This window comes from Chlamydotis macqueenii, chromosome 6 (assembly GCF_036417535.1).
Source record: "Chlamydotis macqueenii isolate bChlMac1 chromosome 6, bChlMac1.mat, whole genome shotgun sequence".
Classification (NCBI taxonomy): domain Eukaryota; kingdom Metazoa; phylum Chordata; class Aves; order Otidiformes; family Otididae; genus Chlamydotis; species Chlamydotis macqueenii.
In genome coordinates, this window is record NC_141561.1 from 22,115,774 (window position 1) to 22,139,126 (window position 23,353).

Here is a 23,353-nt window from a genome sequence, read left to right on the forward strand (position 1 = left end):
GTGTCACGCCAGTGTGAGGTGCAGGCAGGTAAAGCAGATGTTTAGCAGTCTGAACCCAGCACCTTGCTTTGCCATCCAGTGGGCGCTGGGAGCCCGTGTGCTTCCCTCTCCCCTGGGCTGCTGGCCAGTGTGTCTGATGCAGACCTGCACCGGCAAGCTGAGTTTTGATGCACCTCCCTGAGTCTGGATCGAGGCCGATTTGCAAGCAGCAAAGTGCTGTTTACAAAGTTGTGATGGTTCAGGCACCACTACTTTTCCTGTTGTGCCCTAGGCTTGCTTTCTGTGTATTTGAATATGAAACACAACATAAAACTTTGCCACTAGCTATTATAGCAATTCAGCTTATCTCCACCCAGCATGTGGTGACTGAGACTGGAAGCGTTCTGGAGGTTCAGCAGGTTACCTAAGGGAGCACAGCTGAAGTGTCATTTCAGTCACATCATCCATCTGGAGCCTTGCCTGGCTGAGTCCTGCTCGCTTTCCCCAGTTTCAAATAGGAATGGCTCATACTGGCTTTTCTCCATCATCTCTGTGCTCTGTCTGTGTTGCTCCTTAGCATAAAACCAGCAAAATCCTTCGCAAAACCTGAAAGGAGAAACACATCACTTGACTCACTGAATTAAAAAAAAGAGGCCTTCCCATCATTTCCTGATGTTAAGAGAGCACATGAAAACATCCCCCTACCTCAATGTAATTCAGCTGAACTCCTATCGGTGGTCTCCGAGACAAGGAGAAATAAGACCAATCTTTACAGTTTTGACCATTAGGACCATGTTTTGTTTAATTTGCTATCTATAGAGCAAATATTGTCATTTTACTAATATATTAAGGTATTAATATAAATGGAAAAAGATGAGGTTTATTAAAAACATAGGAATTCTGACAGATGAAAAAGGATGAGAGAGGAGTAATTATTCTATCTGTATGGATTTTGTTAATTGCATGACGGGACAATAACTTTCATGATATGCTAATTTGTTAGATTGAATGTGTTTGGGCTCAGTACAACTGTCCTGATGTCTGACAACTCTAAGACGACAATTTATAAGATCAGGCTCAGCATACGATACATCCTTACGTAACCCTACAAGCAACATGAGGATCTTGTGGTATCATATAAATGTAAGTGAACTGACATTTAACTAAAGGAATAAGGTGCTCCAAATTCACTATGGGCAAGTGCTTATGTGTTGCTTGCCAACTGGTCCGTTGCTCACCTGGCTTTGCAATAGAAGGGCATGCAGGGAAGGTATTCCAGTGCTTGAATCAGTGATGAGAGCTCTGCCAACTGCCACTGAGCCACAGCTGCAAGCCTGAAAAGAACCATTTGTGCACTAGTTAGAGTGATTATTTTTGTCACGAAGAAAGTTTTCCATTATGCAAATGTACAAAGCTGTGCAATAACTCTTCATGTGGCTGTTTAGAGGGACAAACTTAGGAGAATGAAAGAAGCTGCACCTTCTCGCTAAGTCAGCAAGTATGCAACAATTTGGCAGGGCCTGTTCCTCCGTCATGCTCAGCCCAAGGGGAGATGAGGTAGAAGGTAGACATCTGGGAGCATGGGGGAACATGTTTTACTGCTTTGAATCCTTTATGTCCCTGCTAGGCCCATTGGTTTTAGTGGGAACTGCTGTTCTACCAATGAAGGCAAGCAAAGATCTACTGGATCTGCTCATATAGGCATAAAGCAGCACAGTTCTTGCTGCTTTGTCCTGCAAAGATCTCACCAGTGCTAATGGGGAGTCAGTCACCTTTTCCAGCTTTTCTTCCAGGCCTGCTAAAGTAATGAGCATGTCTCAACAGGTTAAGACACAAGAAATCATCTCTTCTCTCATTGTCTTGCATTCACACCACTCACAACTCTTTTCTGGAAGCACTAGTGGGATATGAATAGGAAAGAGCTCATGCTGCAAAATACATTCTTGGTATTCAAATAGCATTTCTTAGGGCCTTGCACACATCACCCTTTATTACACTGATTCTTACAGGAATCTTTGCTATCCATCCAATTGCTAACCATTGCACATTTCAGGAATGCATCCTCCAGACATCATGGACTATGGCTGCATAGAGTCACAGAATCATTAGGGTTGGAAAGGACCTTTAAAGGCCGCCTGGTCCAACCCCTCTGCAAGGAGCAGGGACTTCTCCAACCAGATCAGGTTGCTCAGAGCCCCGTCCAGCCTGGCCTTGAATATTTCCAGGGATGGGGCTTCCACCACCTCTCTGGGCAACCTGTGCCAGTGTTCTACCATCCTCATTGTAAAAAAAAAAAATGTTCCTAGTATCTTATTTGAATCTACCTGCCTCTATTTTAAAACCATTACCCCTCATTTTATTACAACAGGCCCTGCTGAAGACATATGGGAGCACTCCTGGACGCAGCACCAGTCTAGCTGTCCTAGAAGTTGCAAGACCAATGCCTGAGGGCTGGAAGAGGCACTTGGATCTCCTGATATATCCGAGACCTTACAAAAGCTGATGTCTGGTGGACCCCATGCTGTCTCTTACTTGAGTCTAGATTAGGGGTGGTAGGTCTAAATGTAGCACAGTTGTCAACTGTGAAAGATCAGATTTCCCAGGAGGGAAAAGGCCTGTGCACAGCTCTGAGGAAGGGAAGAGGGCACAAGGCTGGTTATCAGTATCACATGTATCAGCACAGCTGGGCAGGGAAGGAAAGCCACAAGGACGGTATAGACCTTGCTTCAAGATATATTCTCTATAACTTCACCCTCTGGTGCCCTGGCTACACGTATGTGCAGTAGGAGAGGACATGAGACGGCAACATTACAACTTCATTTCAACCAAAGAGTTCCAACATGCTCATAATTTTACTGGACAGTGGAAGGATGACCTGGTTCAGGAAGGCTGGGGAAGGCCACAGTGCCTGGAAAAAGAAGATACAATGGTCTTCACTTGTATTAAAAAACAAACAAACAAACAGTGCATAAAGACTCCTTTCCTTCTGTCCCGAAATATACATATTTCAGAATTTCAACATCAAAAATAAACTAGGATATTGATTCAGCAAGGTGCCAACAGGCACTTCTAAGCGCTGACGCACCGGATCGTGCTTATCCCTCTTTGAGCTACAGCTGCTCCCACATCTACCAAAGTCAACAACTCTGCTAAGGGCCGTCCTTCCACTCTCGGTGAAGGGAGCAATTACACACCCGTTGTGTGCATCAATAAGTAAAAATAACAGGAAGCCACAACCCCGGGCCACCTTCAAAACTCATTTGAACCCTGTGTCTGAGTGAGTACATAGCTTCCCAAGAGTGACAGCAAACACAAGGGTGATGTCCAGGAACTGCTTACATTTTTTTACACTGAAAGCACAACTGCCAAACTACAGAAATAGTACTGGGCTCAGGACTAAGGGCTGAGGCCATGGCATTCTCTTCCAGGGAAACACTTGTTTCACTGGGCTGCAGAGTTGTGGTCTGCTGAATACCACGGCATAGCTTCCGCACAAGAGCAAGAAAACACTTCACCTTGCTAGTTGACTTGCTGGACTGATGGGAGCATATCCTTTGAGGATACAGCAAATGAGGTTTTGATCTCCATCACTGCTTAAATAGAAAGTCCCTGTACATGTTTTAATGATGCACAGAAGACACTCACAGATTTGCACAAGAGGATTCTGAAATTCAAACATCATGTAATTTCTTAATGATACCTGATTAGCTCTAAAGACACTAGATACAAAAATGAGATTTCTAGGGAAAGTATTTTCCCTTGATTTATGCACAGAATTTTACTGGCTTGGGAAACAGCACAATGAAAAGATTGCAAAGTGACTCAATTACTTAGAGCATAGTAGAAAAAAAAATATTTTTTTCGACAGCAAGAGTTTCCCTAGCATTCTGTTAGGAATTGAATATCTGAAATAAATAATGCAAGAATCTCACTTGTTTGGAGCATAATGATTTTAACTCCGAAGGATACTCAAGAAGCATGCATGAAGTTCAAAATTAAATACATGAAAGTTGCACAGAAAGCAAGGCTCACGTATCACACTCGGCAGGGTACTGTTCGTAATGCCATAGTGCATATGACTGGAAATAATGGGCTTAATGAGCATCAAGACAGAGAGGATGCTAGTTAAACCTGGAGCACGTTACTTGGATAAGTAACGCAGCCTCTACTGATGGGCATCTTTAAGAATAACATGGACAAATTTGTCAGGATTTAAGTAAACTTGAGCCAAACTTGGGTACTGGAAGAGACTAGAAAGGTTTTCAGGGACTCTTGCCTAGTAAGCATTGAGGACCAAGTAAAACCTGTTTTGTTTGTGCAAAGGGCACCTGGAAACCCATCAGCCTCAGGTGGCAGGTATGCAACGCCAGGCCCCCAGGCTGATGACTTGGGGGGAACCCTGTTTATCTCATTAGATTCCTTTAATCAATCTGTGGTCACAGAGACATTAAATTGCTGGATTATTTATTATCTCTCTGAAAATGTTTGCAGTCTTACCTGTCCTACAAACACAACGCAGTCCTCAACTCTACAGTCATGGCTGCCTGGAGCCAGGTACGCCCCAGGCCTCAGGTGAGGGATTTACACTCCAAAGGCCATGGCAGGACTGCGCTGGGACTGTGGAAATGACAGTGTCCTGGCCCCAGCCATGTGGCAGCAGACAGACATGGTGTGCTGGCAGGCACACAGTGTGAGATCACAATGGTGAAATGCTGTCAGCCAGGCACCCTTCACCTGCGAAACCAGGGTCCTCCCTCTGGCAGCAGTTGATACATAGAAAAAAAAAAATTATTTAAAAATAAAGCAGCAATTGTGAGAATTAAGTGGTTTAGACACTGAAATTGGGAGACTCTCTTACCACTCTGCTCCAAATTATGAAGCTGTCTCTGCCCCAACACCCTGCCCAGGCCCACCCCCAGACCAGGCTCCCCAGTGCCATATCCCATTTCTGGAGACCAGCAAATCCCAGGGGCTCTTTGAAGAGAAATACATGTCCCAGAATTGAAAAATTCTCAGCCTTCCTGGTGGCCCCCTTTCCCCCAGCAGTGCCCCTCACCATTCCAGCCCTCTGTAGAAAACATGGCGGGGTGGCTGCCCCCTGCCCAGCCAGGGCCCCTCAGCTGCCACAGCTCCTCTGTGCCACGACTGCAACAGCTTCAGCCCCAGGAGAGCTGAAATTGGGAGCAAAACTGGAGCAGCAGCGCTGTTGGGGACCTGCGGCCTACATCCCCTGTATCCTCTCCCCAAACTGAACGTGCTGTGCAGCCAGGAGAGCTGCGGGCTGCGGCAGACAGGCCCGGCCAGGCTGGGGGCCTTGCCTCAGACCTGTGCTTTCCCCATGTTCGGAAAGATGTCAAAGCTGGAGCAGGAGCACCTCGAATGCTTCAAATCCCAGAGCGTCTTCCTTTCCAGGGCTTGCTTGTTCTAAAACACACCTGAGCAAGCCCCCAGCTCCCGTGGGAGGTCCCAGCAGCACAGAGCACCCCTCGGCAGCGGCTCGGCACCTTGCGCACCCGTGACTCGCGTACTGAGAGGACTCGTGGCTTTATGGGCTTTTGAAAGCCTCTCTAATTATGCACTGGTTTGCTCACAGCCACAGCGTGTGCGGTCAATAGCACGTGGGCAGCCGGCCAGCAATGCAATGCCCTTCCAGTCTTCTTGTGAGTGTTAAAAGCACTTAGAAAATTAAAGTATTAACTAGCCTGCATGAAAACAGTATCTCTCAACCAGCACAGAGGAAGTTAAGGGTGAATAGCATTCCACAGTGAAATCCGAACAATTTCAGTGCAAACATAAATAAAATAAAATAGTGCCAAAACATGGTTATATTCCAGAAACAAGCCAACCATTGTTAACTTTGTCTGCAATGACTTGTAGTACTATAATCATAGCTAAAAGTGCAGAACTTCTCTTACAGTCACCTCCATTTCATACATAGGGTTTTTTTTATTATACAGCAATGTAGTATTTTAGCATCTTCCAGTAAATGCAAAAATTTTAAAGTATTTATGAATTTAAAGGAAGTCTTTACTTCCAAGGTTCTTTAAAAACTGCCTGATGTTTTAACTTCATTTGTCTACCTGCTGCTAAATCGGAAGAGAGCTTAGAAAATCTAGTGATGGATGACACATGATGAAATTAGTAAAATGTGCATGAAATACAGATTGAACAACCAATACGTGACTTACCTAGGAGTGGATCAGCATTCTTCCACAAGCAGCAGTAACTCGGGCTTCTCATCTCAGCCTCAAGGGTACTTCTATCCCAAGCACGAATTGCTGAATACCAGGCACCAAACACATGAACTCAGATGTCTTCTTGTGACCGCAGAACGACTCCACATGGGGATACAGAACTTATTAACAGTACCGTAAGATGCTAACACAAACACAACTGTGTGTTTTGGAGGAAAAAACCTCACAACTTTGATTCAACAGATGAGATGCTGACCCTCCTTTTCTTCCATCTTTCTATATGGAACTTTGTTTCAAGTGAGTGTTTAAGTTTCAGAAATGCACAATTGTAAAGCTGGAAGAAGTGTATTCCACAAGAACAGCCTATTCCCAGATGCTAACAACAGGAAAAACAAGTCTGTATGTAATTAGTGCAACGCATAAATCCCCTTATTTTGAGGTAGCTGTAAAATTTCCAGTTACTTAAGTAGTTCTCTAATATATCGCCAAACTCCTCTTTACTAAGGGGAACCACAATGCATTCCAGATAAATAAAGATACAGTTAACACAATCCTACATCTTTTCCTTAGGCAAAACATTCTTCGATTTAACTTCTGATATTGACACACGCAGAATAAGAAAAAATGAAATCTAACATGAGCCTACAGCTATGGCACATTCTCCTTTAACCCTGCACTCGGTCATGGAATTGCAGAGGGTGAAAAGGATGCAGTCACAGTACTCTGGTGTCATTTAAGGTAGAAAGAGTCACTATTTGAGTCTAGTTTTATTCTATGAGCTAATTTTATTCCACAGCTAAAGAATTCTAGAAGGACCAGCTGAAATACTTGGAAGTTGTTTCTGTGAGGTCCTTTCAGTGAAATTGTATTCTTTCTTTACAACAGACATCTAAGTTTCATGGAATCCTCCCTTTTCACCTCCAATGTTACTTAAATTAATTATTGAGTTTGCTTTAAATAGCTAAGTGCAGCTCAGTGATCAGTTAGCTGATTTGCCCTTCCTTGAAGTGCAACACATGCAATGAAAACCTTGAAATTTCAACTGTCATTGTTTATTAATGTTTTGGCTACATTCTCTACAATTTCAGCAGCATCTTAAAAGAGACAGTTAATGTTTCTTTATATACAACGAAAACAAAATGGCTTGCAACATCAGAAACAAGAGCAACAGTTTAACTGTACAATACTAAATGAAAACCTGCGGTAATACAGCCTCCTTTTTCTGCAACATGGACAAAATTACATATAGGTATTCAGCATCAAGAATGAGATAGTAAAAAGAATAGTCAATGGGAGAGAGATACACTGTTCTGAAAAATAAGTTTCTACCATACAAGGCAGTTAGAAAATGTTTCACATTTTAAAATATCTGTACAAGCCACAAGAAACATTTCCTTGTTGACAGGAACTTCCAGAAATAGAGAATAACCATGAGCAACTTCTAGATCTAGTTTCAATGCGCTCTGCGGGTTGAGAACGCAATAAACCGACTTAAAGAACTGTACTGTCTATTGCCAACACAGATCTGTGTTACATGCCTTGCCTGTTAATGAATTACCTACTCTCAATCTCTCTATAACGTACAGTTGACTTGCACCTTAAGGAGGTCATTTGATTCTTTCGCAAAAGTAAAAGCAACTTCATTTAGCAGCAATTAAAAGCGCCTTGAGGGAGACTTAAAAAAAATACAATATCCAATTAGAAAAAGCCATACTTTAAACATTTGTACAGGAATAAGTCGCTGAAGTTTAACTGAAAATGTGACATCTGTACAACAATTTACAATAGAGCTAGAAGGGAATTTATCATTATTCCTGCATAGAACATTATACATGACCTGTTTGCATTTAGTTTCAAACTGTTGCTTGCTTTTATCAGAAGCCTGGAAAGTTTCACAAGTTTCAATACCACAGCAAGTATAGTATTTTTAGAAAACTGAGCGGATTTCAAAATTAGCAATCTATTTGAGAAATAAGTACCAGGAATTCCTTATCACCCTTCCAATCTAAATTCAGTGACGCACCGCCACATTTTTGGAGGTACAAGCCTGAGTTGCCAAATAAAATACTACAATTTTATCTGAGGAATCTGATACAGAACATATCTTTGACTGTCTCACACTCCTTACTTTGGTTTCAAAAAGATAAATGTCTTGGAAAGACGGCAGTTTAGTTTAGAACCAGGTGCCCTGGTTTTTGCAGGGACAGAGTTAATTTTCTTCTCAGTAGTCAGTGTGTTTTGGATTTTGTATGTGAAGAAAGTTGATAAACACTCTGATGATAGGAGTTGTTGTTAATGAGACGAAGGACACTGTCCTGCTTTCCAAGTCTTGCTAATGTGCAGGTGCAGGAAGCTGGGAGAAAGACGGACAGAATAATTGACCCAAACTGGCCAAACAGTATTCCATGCCATAAACATGATGCTCAGTTTATAAGTAGGGGTTGCCCATGAGGAGGGCATCCATCTCTCATCTCTTGCTCGCTGGCATCGTTCCCTCTACCTTGCTGGCTCCCTTTCGCTCCTTTGCTTGCTGCTCGGTTTTGTTTCCACGATCACTGCTTGGGATGGGCTGTATTGGTCATTGGGACATCGGGTGGTGAGAAATTGCGCATTGTTCATTTTGTAAATTTTAGAATCCTTATATTCTGTTATTACTGTAGTTTTCCTTTGTTATTCTAGTAAACTGTCTTCATCTCAACCCACAAGTTTTCCTTTCTTCCCATTTCTCTCCCCCATCCCACAGGGGAGGGGGAGCAAGAAACTGGGTGGTGACTAGGGCTAAACCACAACACCAGGCATGGAATTTTTCCTGTGTTTTCAAATTTGCTTACTACTCTTTTTTATTTAAATAATGAAAAACTACCCTTCATGTTAGAATTTTCCAGTATCAACCAAATGTACTTTATTAAAAAGATTATTTACAATGTTCCCCAGAAAAAACTAAAAACCTTTTCTTCAGTCTTAAGCACAGTACACCTGTTAGTGTGTAACAGGCAGTGTCATCCTTCAATGGTTAAAGGTATTTCTCAGAAGGGTACATTTATTCACAGTCCATGATCCACTCCAATCATACAAATGACACTATGTAGGAGGACTTCAGTCTGAAAACAGAGTTATCAAACTTGTGCTGTGTAAAAACACTCAAATGCTTTCAAGTTCAAGTCTGCACCTGGAAACTACACAAAGGTTATCATGCCATTCCTCGGTTGGAGAAATTTCAGTATGAAATAATGCTTGAAGTAGGTGGTGTAGGGGATGCCGCTAGCCCAGTCATATGCAAGTTTCCTGAAGAATTTGATCTCCTCATATGAGGAAGAAGATAAGGATCATTAGCCAGCTGGTGGACATCAAATCTATCCTCTTTTCGGTATGCTAAGCAGCGTCTGATAAAGGCCTAGAAAAGAAATGTAAAAATTCCAAATAATTATGTCTGCTTACAAGCAAGTATGTATGTCCTCCTGGATGAACTAGTTTCTAAGAAAATTCTTGTTCTTCTGTAATTCAGTTCAAATAACACTGTAACATTTTATTACTGAGTCCAATCAAAAAATGTAACATCACAGTGGGGGAAGAGGGGGGCAGGAATTCGCTTCAAATAATCACACTTCAAATACTTCAATGTTTAGGAACTATATTTACAAATAAGACATTCACATTCACATCTCACACAATTAGAATTCTGCATGTATTACCCCTGAACAGCTTAGTAAAAACCTGAAGCAAATATCAGGGGATTGAAACAGTAGAAAGGAGCGCCACGGAGCTTCTAAAACCATTCAGCTGTGTGGTAGATGAAGAAGATGGATGGTACATGGAAGATGCAGGGACAGAATTTCAAAGCTTTAGCTGACCTTTGAAAGCAGGCATTACCACATGTGCCACGACGGAATAGAGCAAAATGTGAAATTTGACAATGCTGGTTGCCATGTTCAACAGGCATTAAATAACTAACAGACTATTTATGAAACCTAGCTGGAACTCCTTTCCCAGAAGGGGGGGAAAAAAAAAAATAAAAAAATCTCATCCACTTAAAAGTATCTAATCAATTGAAAAATTCTGTATCTAGCTTTAGGTATGTTCTTGAGACACTATGTTGTCTTATGTTTAGGTCCATATGATGTATGCCAGTCATTCTGGGATGAAAGTTTCTGTCAAGTCTTATGTCTAGCATACACAGAACATTTTGTCTCCTGAGAGCTTGGGCTTCAACATTTAATGATAGAAAATCCTTATTATTGCTACAGAACTGATTAGCACATCATTACTTAATTTAGAACTTAATTTAAAAGAATTACATATCTTTTCTTTGATAAATCTGCTCAGCTGTTTGTTCTTTGCTCCAATTAAAAATTGGAGATTAAAGGAAAAAATCTGTGATACAAGTTCCAAAGAATCCTACTAGAATTTACTTCTTCCATTTACATATCCAGCATGAACAAGGTACAAAATAAAAATTACGCCCATGTGTTAATATATATTCACATGTTCTTGGACATTACTGATTTTAATAAAATTCTTCACATTAAATCCTCCATAACAAATGAATTGTTAAGAGTTGTTTGCAAGATCCTCAGATAACAGTTTGTGTCTAAAATGTTTGTAAAATACTCATGCTTCTGTGGCACTGTAGACAGTGAGGAGGAGAACATTGCACAAAAGACGAAAGAGTGAGGAGGACCAAAGGACAGTTACAGTCTGAAAACTAACAATGTAATTTCAGGTTCCATATTTATTTAATCTCCATGTTTTCCAAATCAGAATTTGTTTACAAGCTATTCTTTTTAAACTGCCAGGTCTATAAATCTGAAAGACAATTTGGATTCTACAGTCATCATAAATGGTCTGAAATTACAAGTTAGTCTGAAATTGGTTTATAGCATTTCCTCCAGAGAATAATTTCTCCTTGTCTCTTACAGCTATCGTGACAATGTTAGTAAGAATGGAGAACACTGAAAGTTTATTTTAGTCTTTCAAACAAACAGAACATGGAATACACAGAGAATGTAAAATAAGTTGCCAATTCTCCATGTTGAACTGTCTACTATTTCCCCGATATCCTCTTATAAACTACTAATGACAAAGAAAAGCAAAGTCAAAAGACAGGAATATAAACCAGCAACATGTAATGTTATCAGTTATATGATGCATATTTGCCAACTGCATTCAAAGGACACAATTTTTCCAAACAGGGGATGAACAAAAAACCCAGAACAAACTACAGTTCTTCAACCAAATTCTCATAACCTTAACTGCAACTCACTCACTAAAACTACTTTTAGAAAATATAACCCATGGAAATACACCACAAATTGTAACAGCAGGTTTACGTACCCAAAAGACTTGTTTTCTTGGGAAGTTACACCCTCTAGAAATAGGTTTCCTTTCCTTTTAATCTTCAGAAGCTAAATCTTAACATTCCTAATTTTTTTGCAGCCTGTGTCCCAAATCTAAATATTAGTTATTGAAACTTGAATAGGCATTCTACTATCTTGGCTTTTTTTTTTCAACTAGCACATCTCTACTGCATCTGGCCATTAATATATCTTTCAAAAACTGGGACAGTTCTACAAATAGGTAACCCTTCTATAATGTTTTCTTCCATATTGACAGAACTGAACTTGTGTTACAGATATTCACAGCAGCAATCATTTGGGAAAATGCCTTAATCTGTTTCTAAATGGCTAGTCTGTGGACATAAGTTTGGTACTTCTATGTAACTTCAGATGTTTCAAAATAAGATTTTTAAATACAGGAAACATTGCCATCCAGATCTTTGTGGCAGATCAACTATTTTGGCAGTCTTATTTCCCGACCGAGCATCAACACGCCTTATAGATTCACATAAGAATTCATGAATAAGAATTCATGTTTCTACACTCAGCTTTGAGTTAATACACACATATTACGACCTTTCAAGGGGAAGAGTGTTAGCAGGCATATCCTCCAGGTATTTGGTAGTCAAATAGTTCTTCAAGCCAATAAGGCATCAGAGAATAACATTCACTATTTTCAAAAAGAGCTTGTAACTGGTAGCAGAAGTACTTCACAAGAACTTCCAGTGAGACAGCCTGAGTGAGACACGTAAGGTCCTCTGGGAAAAAGCAAAGCAGGCAATTTTTGAGACTGTCTACTTTAAAACTGCTTGCAAATTTCTGGAATACACATACAGTCTCGCTTTGATGTACATGATTTTGGGAAGAGTAAGTTTGCTTAAATAAAAACATCAAAATACTGTAGGTTCTCCATTATGTTTTCCTACACATTTAGTTACTATGTCCCACAGCATTCTTTAGTTAACAGCAATTTTATAGCTGAATCCTTTATGATGAAAGTTTTAACTGTTATTCAGACATCATGTAAAAAGTTACCTTGGCTTCATTGCTTACAACAGGTTTGACAGGGAACTGAACTTCTGTGGCTTTTAATATTGTATTTTCTTGTAAGATATCTTGCTGTGATTGATTGTGGCCAAATGGCTGAAAAATAAGCACATTATTTTCTTCATAAGAGTTATCCAACTACTTTGATTTCATAAATATTTATGCCATAGTAAGTTGTTGCAGTGTTAATATAAACTGCTAACCATTCTGTAAATAAGAAAGCTCGAGTCAAGATCTTCTACATTTCTTGCAATATCAAAGCACATCACCAAAAAGTAACATAATAAATTTTCCATGTAGATTCGCATCTTTATGACTACAATTCACAGTGTACTGGAAACAGGCATTTACTCTCAAACTCTAAGATTTTCAAACAACACTTTCCTTACCTTTCTACCATAAAGGCATTGGAAAAAGATTACTCCAACTGACCATACGTCAACCTTATTAGAAATCTTTGGAGGCTCTTTGCCAACTACAAAACACTCTGGAGGCAGGTACCTGGAAAACAAAACATTCATCTCAGTATCTGCAAGTAGATGTATGGCATCACTAGAACTTACTCAAATATCACATTAGACAAACCCTTCATGTACACATCTCTGATCTTTTGACAACTGTATAGTTGCCTTACAGTCCACATTCCAACACCTCGCACACCCATCAAAACTGAACTTCACACAGTATCACAAAATCTCTTCTGGAATACTTGTGTACAATTCTGATTACAACATTCAAGAAAAACTAGCTTAAAGTGATGCAAGTGTAAGGAAAACTACTAAGATGATGTGAAGAATTGAGAACCTGCAATTCAGCGAAAAAAATCTGAAGGCTATAAAGACACCAAGGAGCAAGTACCAGGAAGGGGAAACAACTTACTTCAGAGAGGACAGTGTTGGCACAGGAACAAACAAGTATAAACTGGCCACAAATAAACACAGTCTGTACATTAGAAGATTAGGTTTCTAATGATCAGAGAACTGAGGTTACGGAACACACTTCAAATCAGATTACTGGGGACAAAACACTAACTAAATTTAATACAAACGTCTGTAAGTTTACAAGAGATTATGTGACCTAACTGCCTGGAAAGGCAGGTAAATGAACACAGTAACTGAGGAAATCCCTTCCAGCACTATGCTGCTGACAGTTTGTGCAATCTGTTCTAAACAGACTTATCCTCCACCTCAAACTCATTCAAATACTCCCCTCCTTAATGAAGACTTTTAGGCTCAGAAAGTCTGAATTAGAAATGCAAAGATTCATCATGAACCTGTAATGGTCATGATCTCTTACTTTACAGTACCACTACTGCCTGTGGCACTTCAGATAAAATCCAAAGGCCAAAATTTTTTTACATACATTCCTACAATAAAATATTTAAATTGGTGTTTAAATAGGTAAAACATTAAGAAGAGTAGCAAAAGTCTAATGATTCTAAAATGTTTTAACTTGAATAATCATCTTCTTACAGCATGTGCGCATTGGCAAAAGTATGTGTGTTTTCTTTTCTAAAAATTCTGAAGGAAAAGGCAAAAACTTTATTATGTGCAACTTCCAAATATGGCAAAAGTTGCAGAACAAATAGGAATGACACTGGCTTCTCTGTTTAGAGTTAGGTTTCAGCTCATGACTCTGATCTTGCTACAGGCAGAATGAGGAGAGAAAGAGCAAATGAATTCACAGGCAATAACCTGGCCAATATAGGCTTTCTATTCCATTCACCCTGACACAGTTACCACACACCCTGGCTCAAAGAGCTATTGTATCATGAAGAAGCTGCATCTTTATAGAGAGCAAATTCTAGAAACAGTTTTTCTGTAAGCAATGAAATGCTTGTTGTCATTCCTGTTCTGTAGACAGCTCTAAAACTTCAGCTTTTCCGACAAGCATGCAAGGGCACACAGAAAATAAATCACAGCTGCTGAGCTGTCATTAACCTTAAGGATGGAAGAGTAAATACTCTTTTGTCCTAAGGATATTACCTGCTGGTAATCCCTGCTCTAAGATTTCCAAGGACTAAGCACCCACACTTAATCATCATAGCTCTGTCAAACGCCTTCAACTACCTGCAGCTAAAGATTAAACACCTGCTTCTTCAGGGAAACCATGTTTCTAAATCATAGTGATCATCTCCACTTTTTTTTTTTTAATATAGATACAAAATAAACAACACACACTCACACTCTCTTATGTTGTTATGTTACCATTCTAACATTTGGGAATATTAACATTCACAGTACTGCACAAAAATCTTTGTCATCCATGTTAACATTTTTAATCCTAGCTCTCTCTCCAAATTTGCTTTATGAGAGAGCATTTATGATATCTGAACAACGACTTAAACACAGCAAAATCATTACCAGTAAGTTCCCGCTCCCTGTGAAGTTAAATCCATTCCATCCACACCGTAGCTATCATCATCCATTATTTTGGACAGGCCAAAATCAGTAATTTTTATTTCTCCGCATGCTGTTCCATCTACAAGAAGGATATTACCTATTCAGGAAAAAAAAAAAATTACCACAAAAAAGCTAAGAGATTGCTTTATTTCCAAAACCTGGTTCAATTCTCAGGAACATCTAACTTCATCAGGGGTAAGTGACAACTTTACATCATCTTTACATCCTCAAGTCTAGCGTAATTTGACTATGACACATTTCAGTGCAGTCTCAGGAACTCTTTAGGTTATCATCATCACCTGAAATGGCTCCCTCAGCTGGGAGCTGGCTGGAAAGTGAGGAAACACCAAAATGTAGCAATATATCAGTTACAATGAAGTTTTATTTTTTTTCCCTGCCCAGAACAAATCCTACACTACAGGTTTCAGGGCTTGCATATGCCACAAAATCATGCCAAGAAATTGCTGCAATACTACAAATCTTACTCCATGTGCTAAAAGCTGTACAATAATTTCTTGATATAAAAGTTATTTGATGAAGTTCCTCTGAGAACAAAACTTAATGAGACTAAGAACACATTCAGTACAATTCCATAATATGAGAGAAATCTCTATGAACAATTTATGACATAGCAGCAAGCAAACAGGCTGGCACGTTACGAACCCCACGCTTGGAAGTGTAGCAAATTAAAGTACAGGAAGAATACAAGCATCATTCATCCAAGGTGGTAAAACAAAGGCCTTGGAATCAAGACAGAATACATTGTTTAAGACAATGCTCATTATTCATTGCAAAGAAAACTTCTCTAAGTCCTGCTTTGAAGTGCTTACGCTGGGATGCTGAAAGTGATTGATTACCTATTTCAATCCTTTACAGGCTAAGAAATACATAAGGGAAAAAATATTTACACATCAGCATTCCACAATGATCAGATAGGACTGAGCCAACTAATTATCTTATCTGTTTATATTGCTAAATACGAATGTATGTATCTATGTGCTGTCCGATTTTTTTTCCTACAAATTCAAATAAAAATAAAGTAGAAAAGTTATGACAAACATTTTTCCAAACAAAAGGCAGATTATTTTGGCAATAAAACTAGAAAGAAAAGTACACACTTTTTTTCAGTTGTTTAAAATAAGTCTGACACATGGATGATAATTTTGGTATTTTCAGGCATGAATTATAAACAAAATAAGGATTAAAAAAAAAAAGATTACATTTTCACTTGTGACAGTCCTCATTTACCTGGTTTAAGATCATAGTGTATAATAGGGGGCTTGATCTCATTGAGATACCGTAGTGCATTTACTATTTGCATTACAATGGACCTAGCTTCCTTCTCCGACATCAATTTATGTTGCTTGAGATAGAAATCCAAGTCATTGCCTTCACAGTATTCTAACACCGTGCAAAACCTAGGATAGAATTCAGAGAGGCAAAATTAAATAACGTATCAAACTGCACAATCAGAATCTGAGATATGACAACCTAGTTTGATATTGACAAGTTTAAGAACGGCTGTCTGAATATTAAACTATATGTATGAAATTGTTAACAGATCACATGGCGTAACTATTAGTTTATGAAACTTGACATCAATCGGAACATTCATACTCACCAAAAGAGAAAATGCATACATCCTGATGAGAGCTTAAGTTAAAAACCCCTTTATTTATGTTGGCATGTTTCTCAATAGAAAAATACATTCATGATCTCTTAAGATGTGACACAATTTCATGCAAAGAGGTGCAGCCCAGTGACCATGAGCTACACTTAGGCTAATAACACTCCTGAGGTCATTTAGTCTTGGAAACTTGTCTAAGCTACAAGCAGCCTTTCAGAGTCGCCCTCCAGCAGCCCTTGCCCTGCCCAAAAACATTACAGCACTGCATGTCCCTTTAAATCTCAGGACATCCTGTAGGTCTTGTTAGTCAGGTATTGCAAAACACCATTTTCATTGTGTTATAGAAGGCCTGTAGTATTTAACCGAGACAAAATTCTGCAACTAGTGTTTCGGCTTTTTTTTTTTTTTTTTTTTAAGTCGCCTTCAAGAAACCCTAAACACTTTGGCTGAAAGCAAGAACATACTACTTTTGTTCAAATACTCTTCACTTCTGTTTCTTTAATATAGAGCACTGAAGTCCTTGCCAAGTTCTAGAAAATGTATCATTTTGTGTACTTACGTATCTGTATCCAAGGAGAAGTAGTCATACAGTTTAACTATCCGGGGATGATCCAGTTCTTTGTGTATTCTATATTCTCTGCAGGCATGTCTAAAAGAAGATGGATACATTAACCTTCTACAATCAATAAAATGCTATTCAATTTAACATACGAAGCATCAGTCATTAATATTTACTTGTGATAGTTTTCTTTCTTTTCATCCCTCCAGCTTTTGTTAAGCTGGTGAATCTTCACAGCAGCGTATCTTTGTTCATAAAGATCAAAAGCCTAAAAAAAAAAAAATCCACAAATATGGGAAAATTATAACTAAAGACGATAAAAATAACACCCCATAAAGGGAGGAAAAAAATTGGCATGTAATTCACAAGTCTATTGGCAAGTCTATCGTAATGCTACCTCCCTCCACGGGTCAATCAAATTTTGCTCAAGCAGTGTTTAAAGAGTACGCCATATTACAGTCATTCTACTTATTTAGATCCCCTCCCTCCTCCTGAAAATTAAATGTACAAATGTACATGGTTCAAACACTACATTTAGCAGAACCAACACACTCTACCTTGTATACTTCACTGAAGCCACCTCGGCCAAGTAAATGGAGTAACAAATACCGTTCATTCAACGTGGGGTGATCTTTAAACCTTGAAGAAAAAAAAAAAAATCATTTAATGCCATTTAAGGTATATAAACAGAGTCTGAAATGCAAACCCCTGAGTATTACTTCTCAAATGGACCTTTCTTCTTACTAGCAACATCTAGTATGCTGAATAATATTACACCATGTGCAACTTCATGGCACAGCTATGCAGCATGGGCTTCAGTACCTTTTGATTATTTAGCGTACAAATGCTATTATAACAGCAAAGTCAAACCAGTAAATTCTGACAAACTTTTTGTTCTCTTCCTCTATTTTTGTGAGGACAACAAAACCACCCTTAAATTTAAACATGCAGTACAAGGGCTCTCTCCTTGTGTCAAGTTTTAGAGAAGTCTCAAACTTCAGCTTTCTGGAAGAGATGAGGAGGATATACTTTCAGTTTCAGACCTGTTGTACATACCTGCCTCTTTTTAACAAAATTGATTTTATATATTACTGAGAAGTTAACAAAAGTTTTCTGTATTCCTGCAGGGTAGGTACGTGGTACCATTAACATTAAGTATAACTTCACATTTTGTTGCTTTAAATGCTTAGAAGTCTTAGAGTACATGTATTGTGGCTAAAAAGTAAAAAATAAAATAAAATACTGAAGTTTTAAGCTACTGTTTCATGAACATTTACTACAGCAGAAAGAAAGAAGCCCAATCCCATCATCTCCTTCCCCCTGGCTGTTCATTCCACCCTTGCACTGCCCTCTCTCCTCATGGCAGCATAAGAGTTTTTGCAACTGGGGCAAAGAACTAGACCAGGAAATTGATCTGGGGTTAAAATTAATCCGGAAAAAGAAACCACAGGAGACAGTTTTAATGTGGATCAATTTCCAGCATCTGTACAGTGGCACTTCTTTACTGCAAGCATGTGAAACTAAACAGGGCAAAGGCACAACGAAGTAGTCAGGGATAGGCAGAAACAGTTCCTTTCAAGCAACAGTGCCAGCTAAGTGCTGGTGAAATTGTAGTGTTAGTGTTTGTATTCGCCATGATGGAAAACAGACAAATTTTTTTTAGTTACGTAATTATTACTTTCAAATCTACATAGTAATAGCTAATATTAAATAACAATTTAACAGTATGATATATTGCCATGCTAGCTGAAGTACAGAGTAACATTTAACATAATACAAAAGACTGCCATTTGTCTTTTTTTAGTATCTAGTAGGAATGAAATTACACTGCAATAAAGCCCAAACTAATTTTAACTGCATCACAAAATTGCTGCTGTTGCATCAAACCTCCCCACTCTTTTCTTGCATTATTGTCAGCTAAGTGAATTGCACTAGGTTCCCTTACAAGTATTATTTTTAGCCTAGTATTACTAGTTTTAGCTCTCCTGCACTATAAGCTGTGTACGTTATTTCTTGCATATTCAATAAAACCATTAATAAGTTTACCAAATTATAAATAATTATTTTTTAAGTTTAAGTTAGTTGGTGTTTAAAATATATACATAAAGAGAACCAAAGAAAAACTTAGGAATAAGCCTCTTTCATGTAGGTAAAATGTGATTTTAGAGCATTATTTTAAAAACAGACATGCAAAATTGAGACACTAAATCTCTTACTGTGAATTATCTTCATTATTTATTCTTTTTAGTTCTCTTATGTGAAGATTCCTAACTCTTTCCAAACGTTCAAGTTCTGCTTGTATTTCAGCTTCCTCCTGCAAATGAAAAGAATGAAATATAAAAGCTCATTTACTCCCTGTTTGAAAAGGATATTTTTACTCCTGCATCAATACTAGTGGTGATGGAGGAACATTACATTACAAAACCCTGCTGAACTACAACAAAGCACTGCTTTTCTCTTAAAGCCAGAAAAGTTCAGAAAGATAAGGCAAAAGCTTGTTTCAAGGAACCCTTCTGTCCATGAACCCACAGGTAATGGGATGTTCACAATTTTGTTCTGCACTGTAGGGATGCTATTTGAAATGAGAAGCAGCTGGGTTTTGTACCTCAGCCAAGACGAGAAATCATTTGGGAAGCGGTCTGAAATTGATGTACAAAGAAGAAAAAACTGAGATATATGCAGTTATAGATTCTGTACAAACTGACAAATTAAGAAAAGACATTTAAAATATTTTGAGGTTGAAGTGTAAATCAAAAAAAGAATAAAAGAATCATTACAGCAGAAGGTGTTGATACAAGACATCAAACCCAAGCTAATTTAAAATTATTTTTCCATTTATATCTTATTAAAATTACAAATGTAGTATGTCTATTGCCTAGAATTTTGAGTGCAATTTCAAAAGAAGTCAGTCAGGTATAAGCACACTCCCTAACTTATTTCAGCACTTAAAATTACTCATCTTTATGCTACACATTAGAGAACATTGAAATAGTTGTTTATTCAGATTCTCTAAAAAAGTAAAGAATTCACGATGCCTAATTTGTGGAAACCTATGTTTCTATACTCGAAGTGAAAAACATATACTCATTCAAAGCCACTGTAGAAAGGGTTATATTGATTTTAGAGTTAGTACCTCTAGAAGCTGAAAGTACGAACAAAGAGAACACAAAATTAGTCCATACCAGAAAGCTCATAATTATGGAATTATTCTAGCTAAAAAGGAAAAATTAGGGCTGGCATCTGATACGTATTTTTTTTTAGTAGCAGTGCCAGTGGAAGCAGTGCCCCACATCATCTCTTGTTATTTTGGCACAGCCTCTTGTACTGCCACATGGTGAACCAAACTGGAAAACTAATAAAGCTTTCCTGTTCCTTTTTTCTTTTTTTTTTTTTTTTTTTAAAAAAAAAAAAAAAGGCAAAAAGCAAGCTTCACAAAAAGATATATATTTGGTTTTCTGAATGCTAGATCAGTTCTTCAATCCAATTTATACTGTAACTGCACAACTAGGTGGTACTGGTAAAAGCAACAGGACAAGAAGTCATGGCACAAGCAGATGGAGGCAGAAGTCAGCAGAGGGGAGAGAAAATGCTGTAAAAAGTCGGTATTTCCAAACATTGTATACCATAAAACCACAGCCTGAAGCAACAACTGTATTTATATAATCTAAACCACACATTAAAAGACCACATTTCCAAGCAGTTGAGGAGTCCAGACCAGATTATTTCAGTGGATATCCTGAATCCCTCCTCATGAACTAAGGAAAAAAAAAACTCTCATCCCAAGACAAGACACCACATGAACCTACATTCAGAAAATGAAAACCAAATTCCTAATAATTTAAAAGCTGGTCTAAGTAACACTGATCCGCTAGCAGATCTGGGTGGACCAATTGTTCTTCCTCATACAATGTCAAAGGGTTTTTTTTTTCTCCCCTGTTTATACAACGTTAAATTTTTTTTTTTTTAATGTTTAGACTCATCCTTGCAGTTCTCTGCTAACTACCCTGAAATGATACGCACTTCCTCATAATCCAGTAGTCCTTTATAAAGAATTGTAGCCCTTCTTCCTCTGCAAAAGGCCACACACTTAAACACACACAATTGTCTATGTTCTTCCAAAAGGCTGACCAAAAAAAAAAAAAAAAAATCCATCAGTTATGCCCCTTTTGGGCTTTTCTGTTCATATATTATGCAATTCAGTGGTTCTCAAAATGTGGTTCATAGGCCAATGTTAGTCCAAAGAGAACTGGCTGGTTGCATTGTTTCCAGCTGTTATTTAGGACACTCAGGCTGTGAATACCTTTAAGCAAGAATGAACCAGCTTAGCTGCCTCAGGTCACTGCTACATAAAAGGAAGTGAGAAAACAAGAACCTCTCTCCAGGACCAAAGCTGCTAGCTGGAAAAGAATTTCCTGAGGAGCAGAAGGAAAAGAAAACCGGTGGTGGCAGCATGTACAGGGCACCAAAAATAAGAGCACCAGGAAAGCATCTGGAGACTGAAAAGGAAGAGGAACAGACAGCAAAACAGCATATGCAGAAGGAAAGAAGAAAAAAATTAACCAGCAATGAAGGACTAGGGAAGAAATATAGCCATGCAAAAAGAAGATAACAAAATTGGTTTTGTTAGTTAATGACAGAATCCGTAATGCATGCAAGGATTAAAATGCAAGTATGTATTTTTATTATTATTTTCAAATGTATTAAAACATGAAGGTTTGGACTTGACAATCTTAGAGGTCTTTTCCAACCTTAACGATTCTATGATTTGCTAAGAAATAACATTTGTTTCCTCTCTGGCATTTAGTCAAGGAAGTTCCTTCTTATACAGAGTACCCCAGCATTGATGCTCAAGGTGAAAAGAAAATCTGGGTAGTAAATAACTTTCTAACAGCTTCCTTCATATGTCACTTGACATGTCCATTAGACTTCAAATAAATTAAAACATGGAAAAAGCCTACAGAATTTCATGTAAAGTTGGTGCTATTTCTAAAGCATTAAGAACTATGTGGGCAGCCTACTTTGCTAGTGCCAATGCAGATTCCCTAACACAGATTCAGGTACTTTCTTGTCATATTCGTAAAAACAGCATCAGTGTTCTCAAGGGGCCCAGTTCAGTTTATTACAGTAGGATTTATAACAAGTGACTTGTACATTTGAAGGGAACAGGCCTGAAACATACTCTTGCTACATTTTAAGGGGAAAAACACTGTGACCCGTTTTAACTGAACATCTCAAGAACTAGTGCTCTGCAGATAAAGGTACTTTCCTTTCACACTTGTTGAGATATTTCTGCCTGCTTCAACTGTCATTGCTTTTCACGGGTTATTCCTCAAAAGCTTTGCTTGAATAAGCAATAGCTTGTTAATACTGTAATTATCTCACTACATAGACTTTTTAGAATTATGGACTTCAAGACTGAAGTACTGCTGTTTTTTTCAAAAGTCAAAAATTGGAGTAAAATAACTGACACTAAAAATAATTTAAGATAACAGAGAAAAGTTTTTCCATAATAGTAGGAAAATTATATTCTCTCTTGTGATAGGTAGTATGCTAATGGATAACAACTGAAGTGGATACTGTAGATGACCAAAACATTATGTTTATTCAGAAATGCAATGTTGTAAATTGGACCTTTTCAAAGGTCAAAAACTAACATAAAAATATATCATATATCAAACTTGGCTGACTCCACTTCCTCAGCTCTGAAACAAGAGTATTGCTGGCAGCATTATCACTGTTACAAGGATTCAAGGAAGCAGTACAGTATTATTAGGAAAAAAAATTGTACAGCACTTCTAGTATTACATTTCCTAATCACATAGCTCTCAACAAGCTCTTGCGTTACTTTGATAGTACTAGTTTTTATGGGTTTGGGCATGGTTAAAAAAAAAAAAAAAATCTTAGAATAACTGATTACATACATACCTTTTTGAGGTGTCCTAATCGAAGTTTGAAAATTTCTTCCTGCTCATGATACTCTGCTAGAGTCAAACTGAAAAAAAACCCAAAACAAACCAAATGTGTAATGATAGCTTTCATATGATAGTAAACAAAACAATAGCATTCTCACTTAGATACTCCAGTAAATACAGTATCTTACGTTTATTATCTACTCCACAATACCAGGACTACATTTTTGAACAATCTGAACATCTTGGTTTGTAATTTCAGGGTCAAAATATATTTACAGAATGCCTCTATGTTTGGTATTC

At 38.2% G+C, this 23,353-nt stretch overlaps 1 protein-coding gene and 1 long non-coding RNA gene across 4 annotated transcripts in view; both read right to left on the reverse strand.

Moving 5' to 3' along the window:
* Nucleotides 1-429: 429 nt before the first annotated feature.
* On the reverse strand, nucleotides 430-5,469 carry LOC147600204 (uncharacterized). Its single transcript, XR_015258887.1, has 3 exons — nucleotides 5,415-5,469; nucleotides 1,218-1,313; nucleotides 430-585 (listed from the first exon to the last, which is right to left on the reverse strand). It is a non-coding gene; the product is annotated as an uncharacterized LOC147600204 (long non-coding RNA).
* Nucleotides 5,470-7,203: 1,734 nt separating this feature from the next.
* The window catches only part of TLK1 (tousled like kinase 1), a 68,846-nt gene continuing 52,696 nt past the window's right edge, over nucleotides 7,204-23,353 (reverse strand). For all 3 annotated transcript variants that reach the window (XM_086751492.1, XM_086751493.1, XM_086751491.1), the window contains exons 12-21: nucleotides 23,067-23,133; nucleotides 19,358-19,455; nucleotides 17,699-17,780; nucleotides 17,318-17,409; nucleotides 17,142-17,231; nucleotides 16,204-16,373; nucleotides 14,917-15,052; nucleotides 12,943-13,054; nucleotides 12,542-12,649; nucleotides 7,204-9,567 (exon numbers count right to left, since the gene is read on the reverse strand). In XM_086751492.1, coding sequence (XP_086607618.1) covers nucleotides 9,391-9,567; nucleotides 12,542-12,649; nucleotides 12,943-13,054; nucleotides 14,917-15,052; nucleotides 16,204-16,373; nucleotides 17,142-17,231; nucleotides 17,318-17,409; nucleotides 17,699-17,780; nucleotides 19,358-19,455; nucleotides 23,067-23,133 — 1,132 coding nt within the window. In that variant the 3' untranslated portion in view covers nucleotides 7,204-9,390. The remainder of the gene's footprint in view (nucleotides 9,568-12,541; nucleotides 12,650-12,942; nucleotides 13,055-14,916; nucleotides 15,053-16,203; nucleotides 16,374-17,141; nucleotides 17,232-17,317; nucleotides 17,410-17,698; nucleotides 17,781-19,357; nucleotides 19,456-23,066; nucleotides 23,134-23,353) is intronic.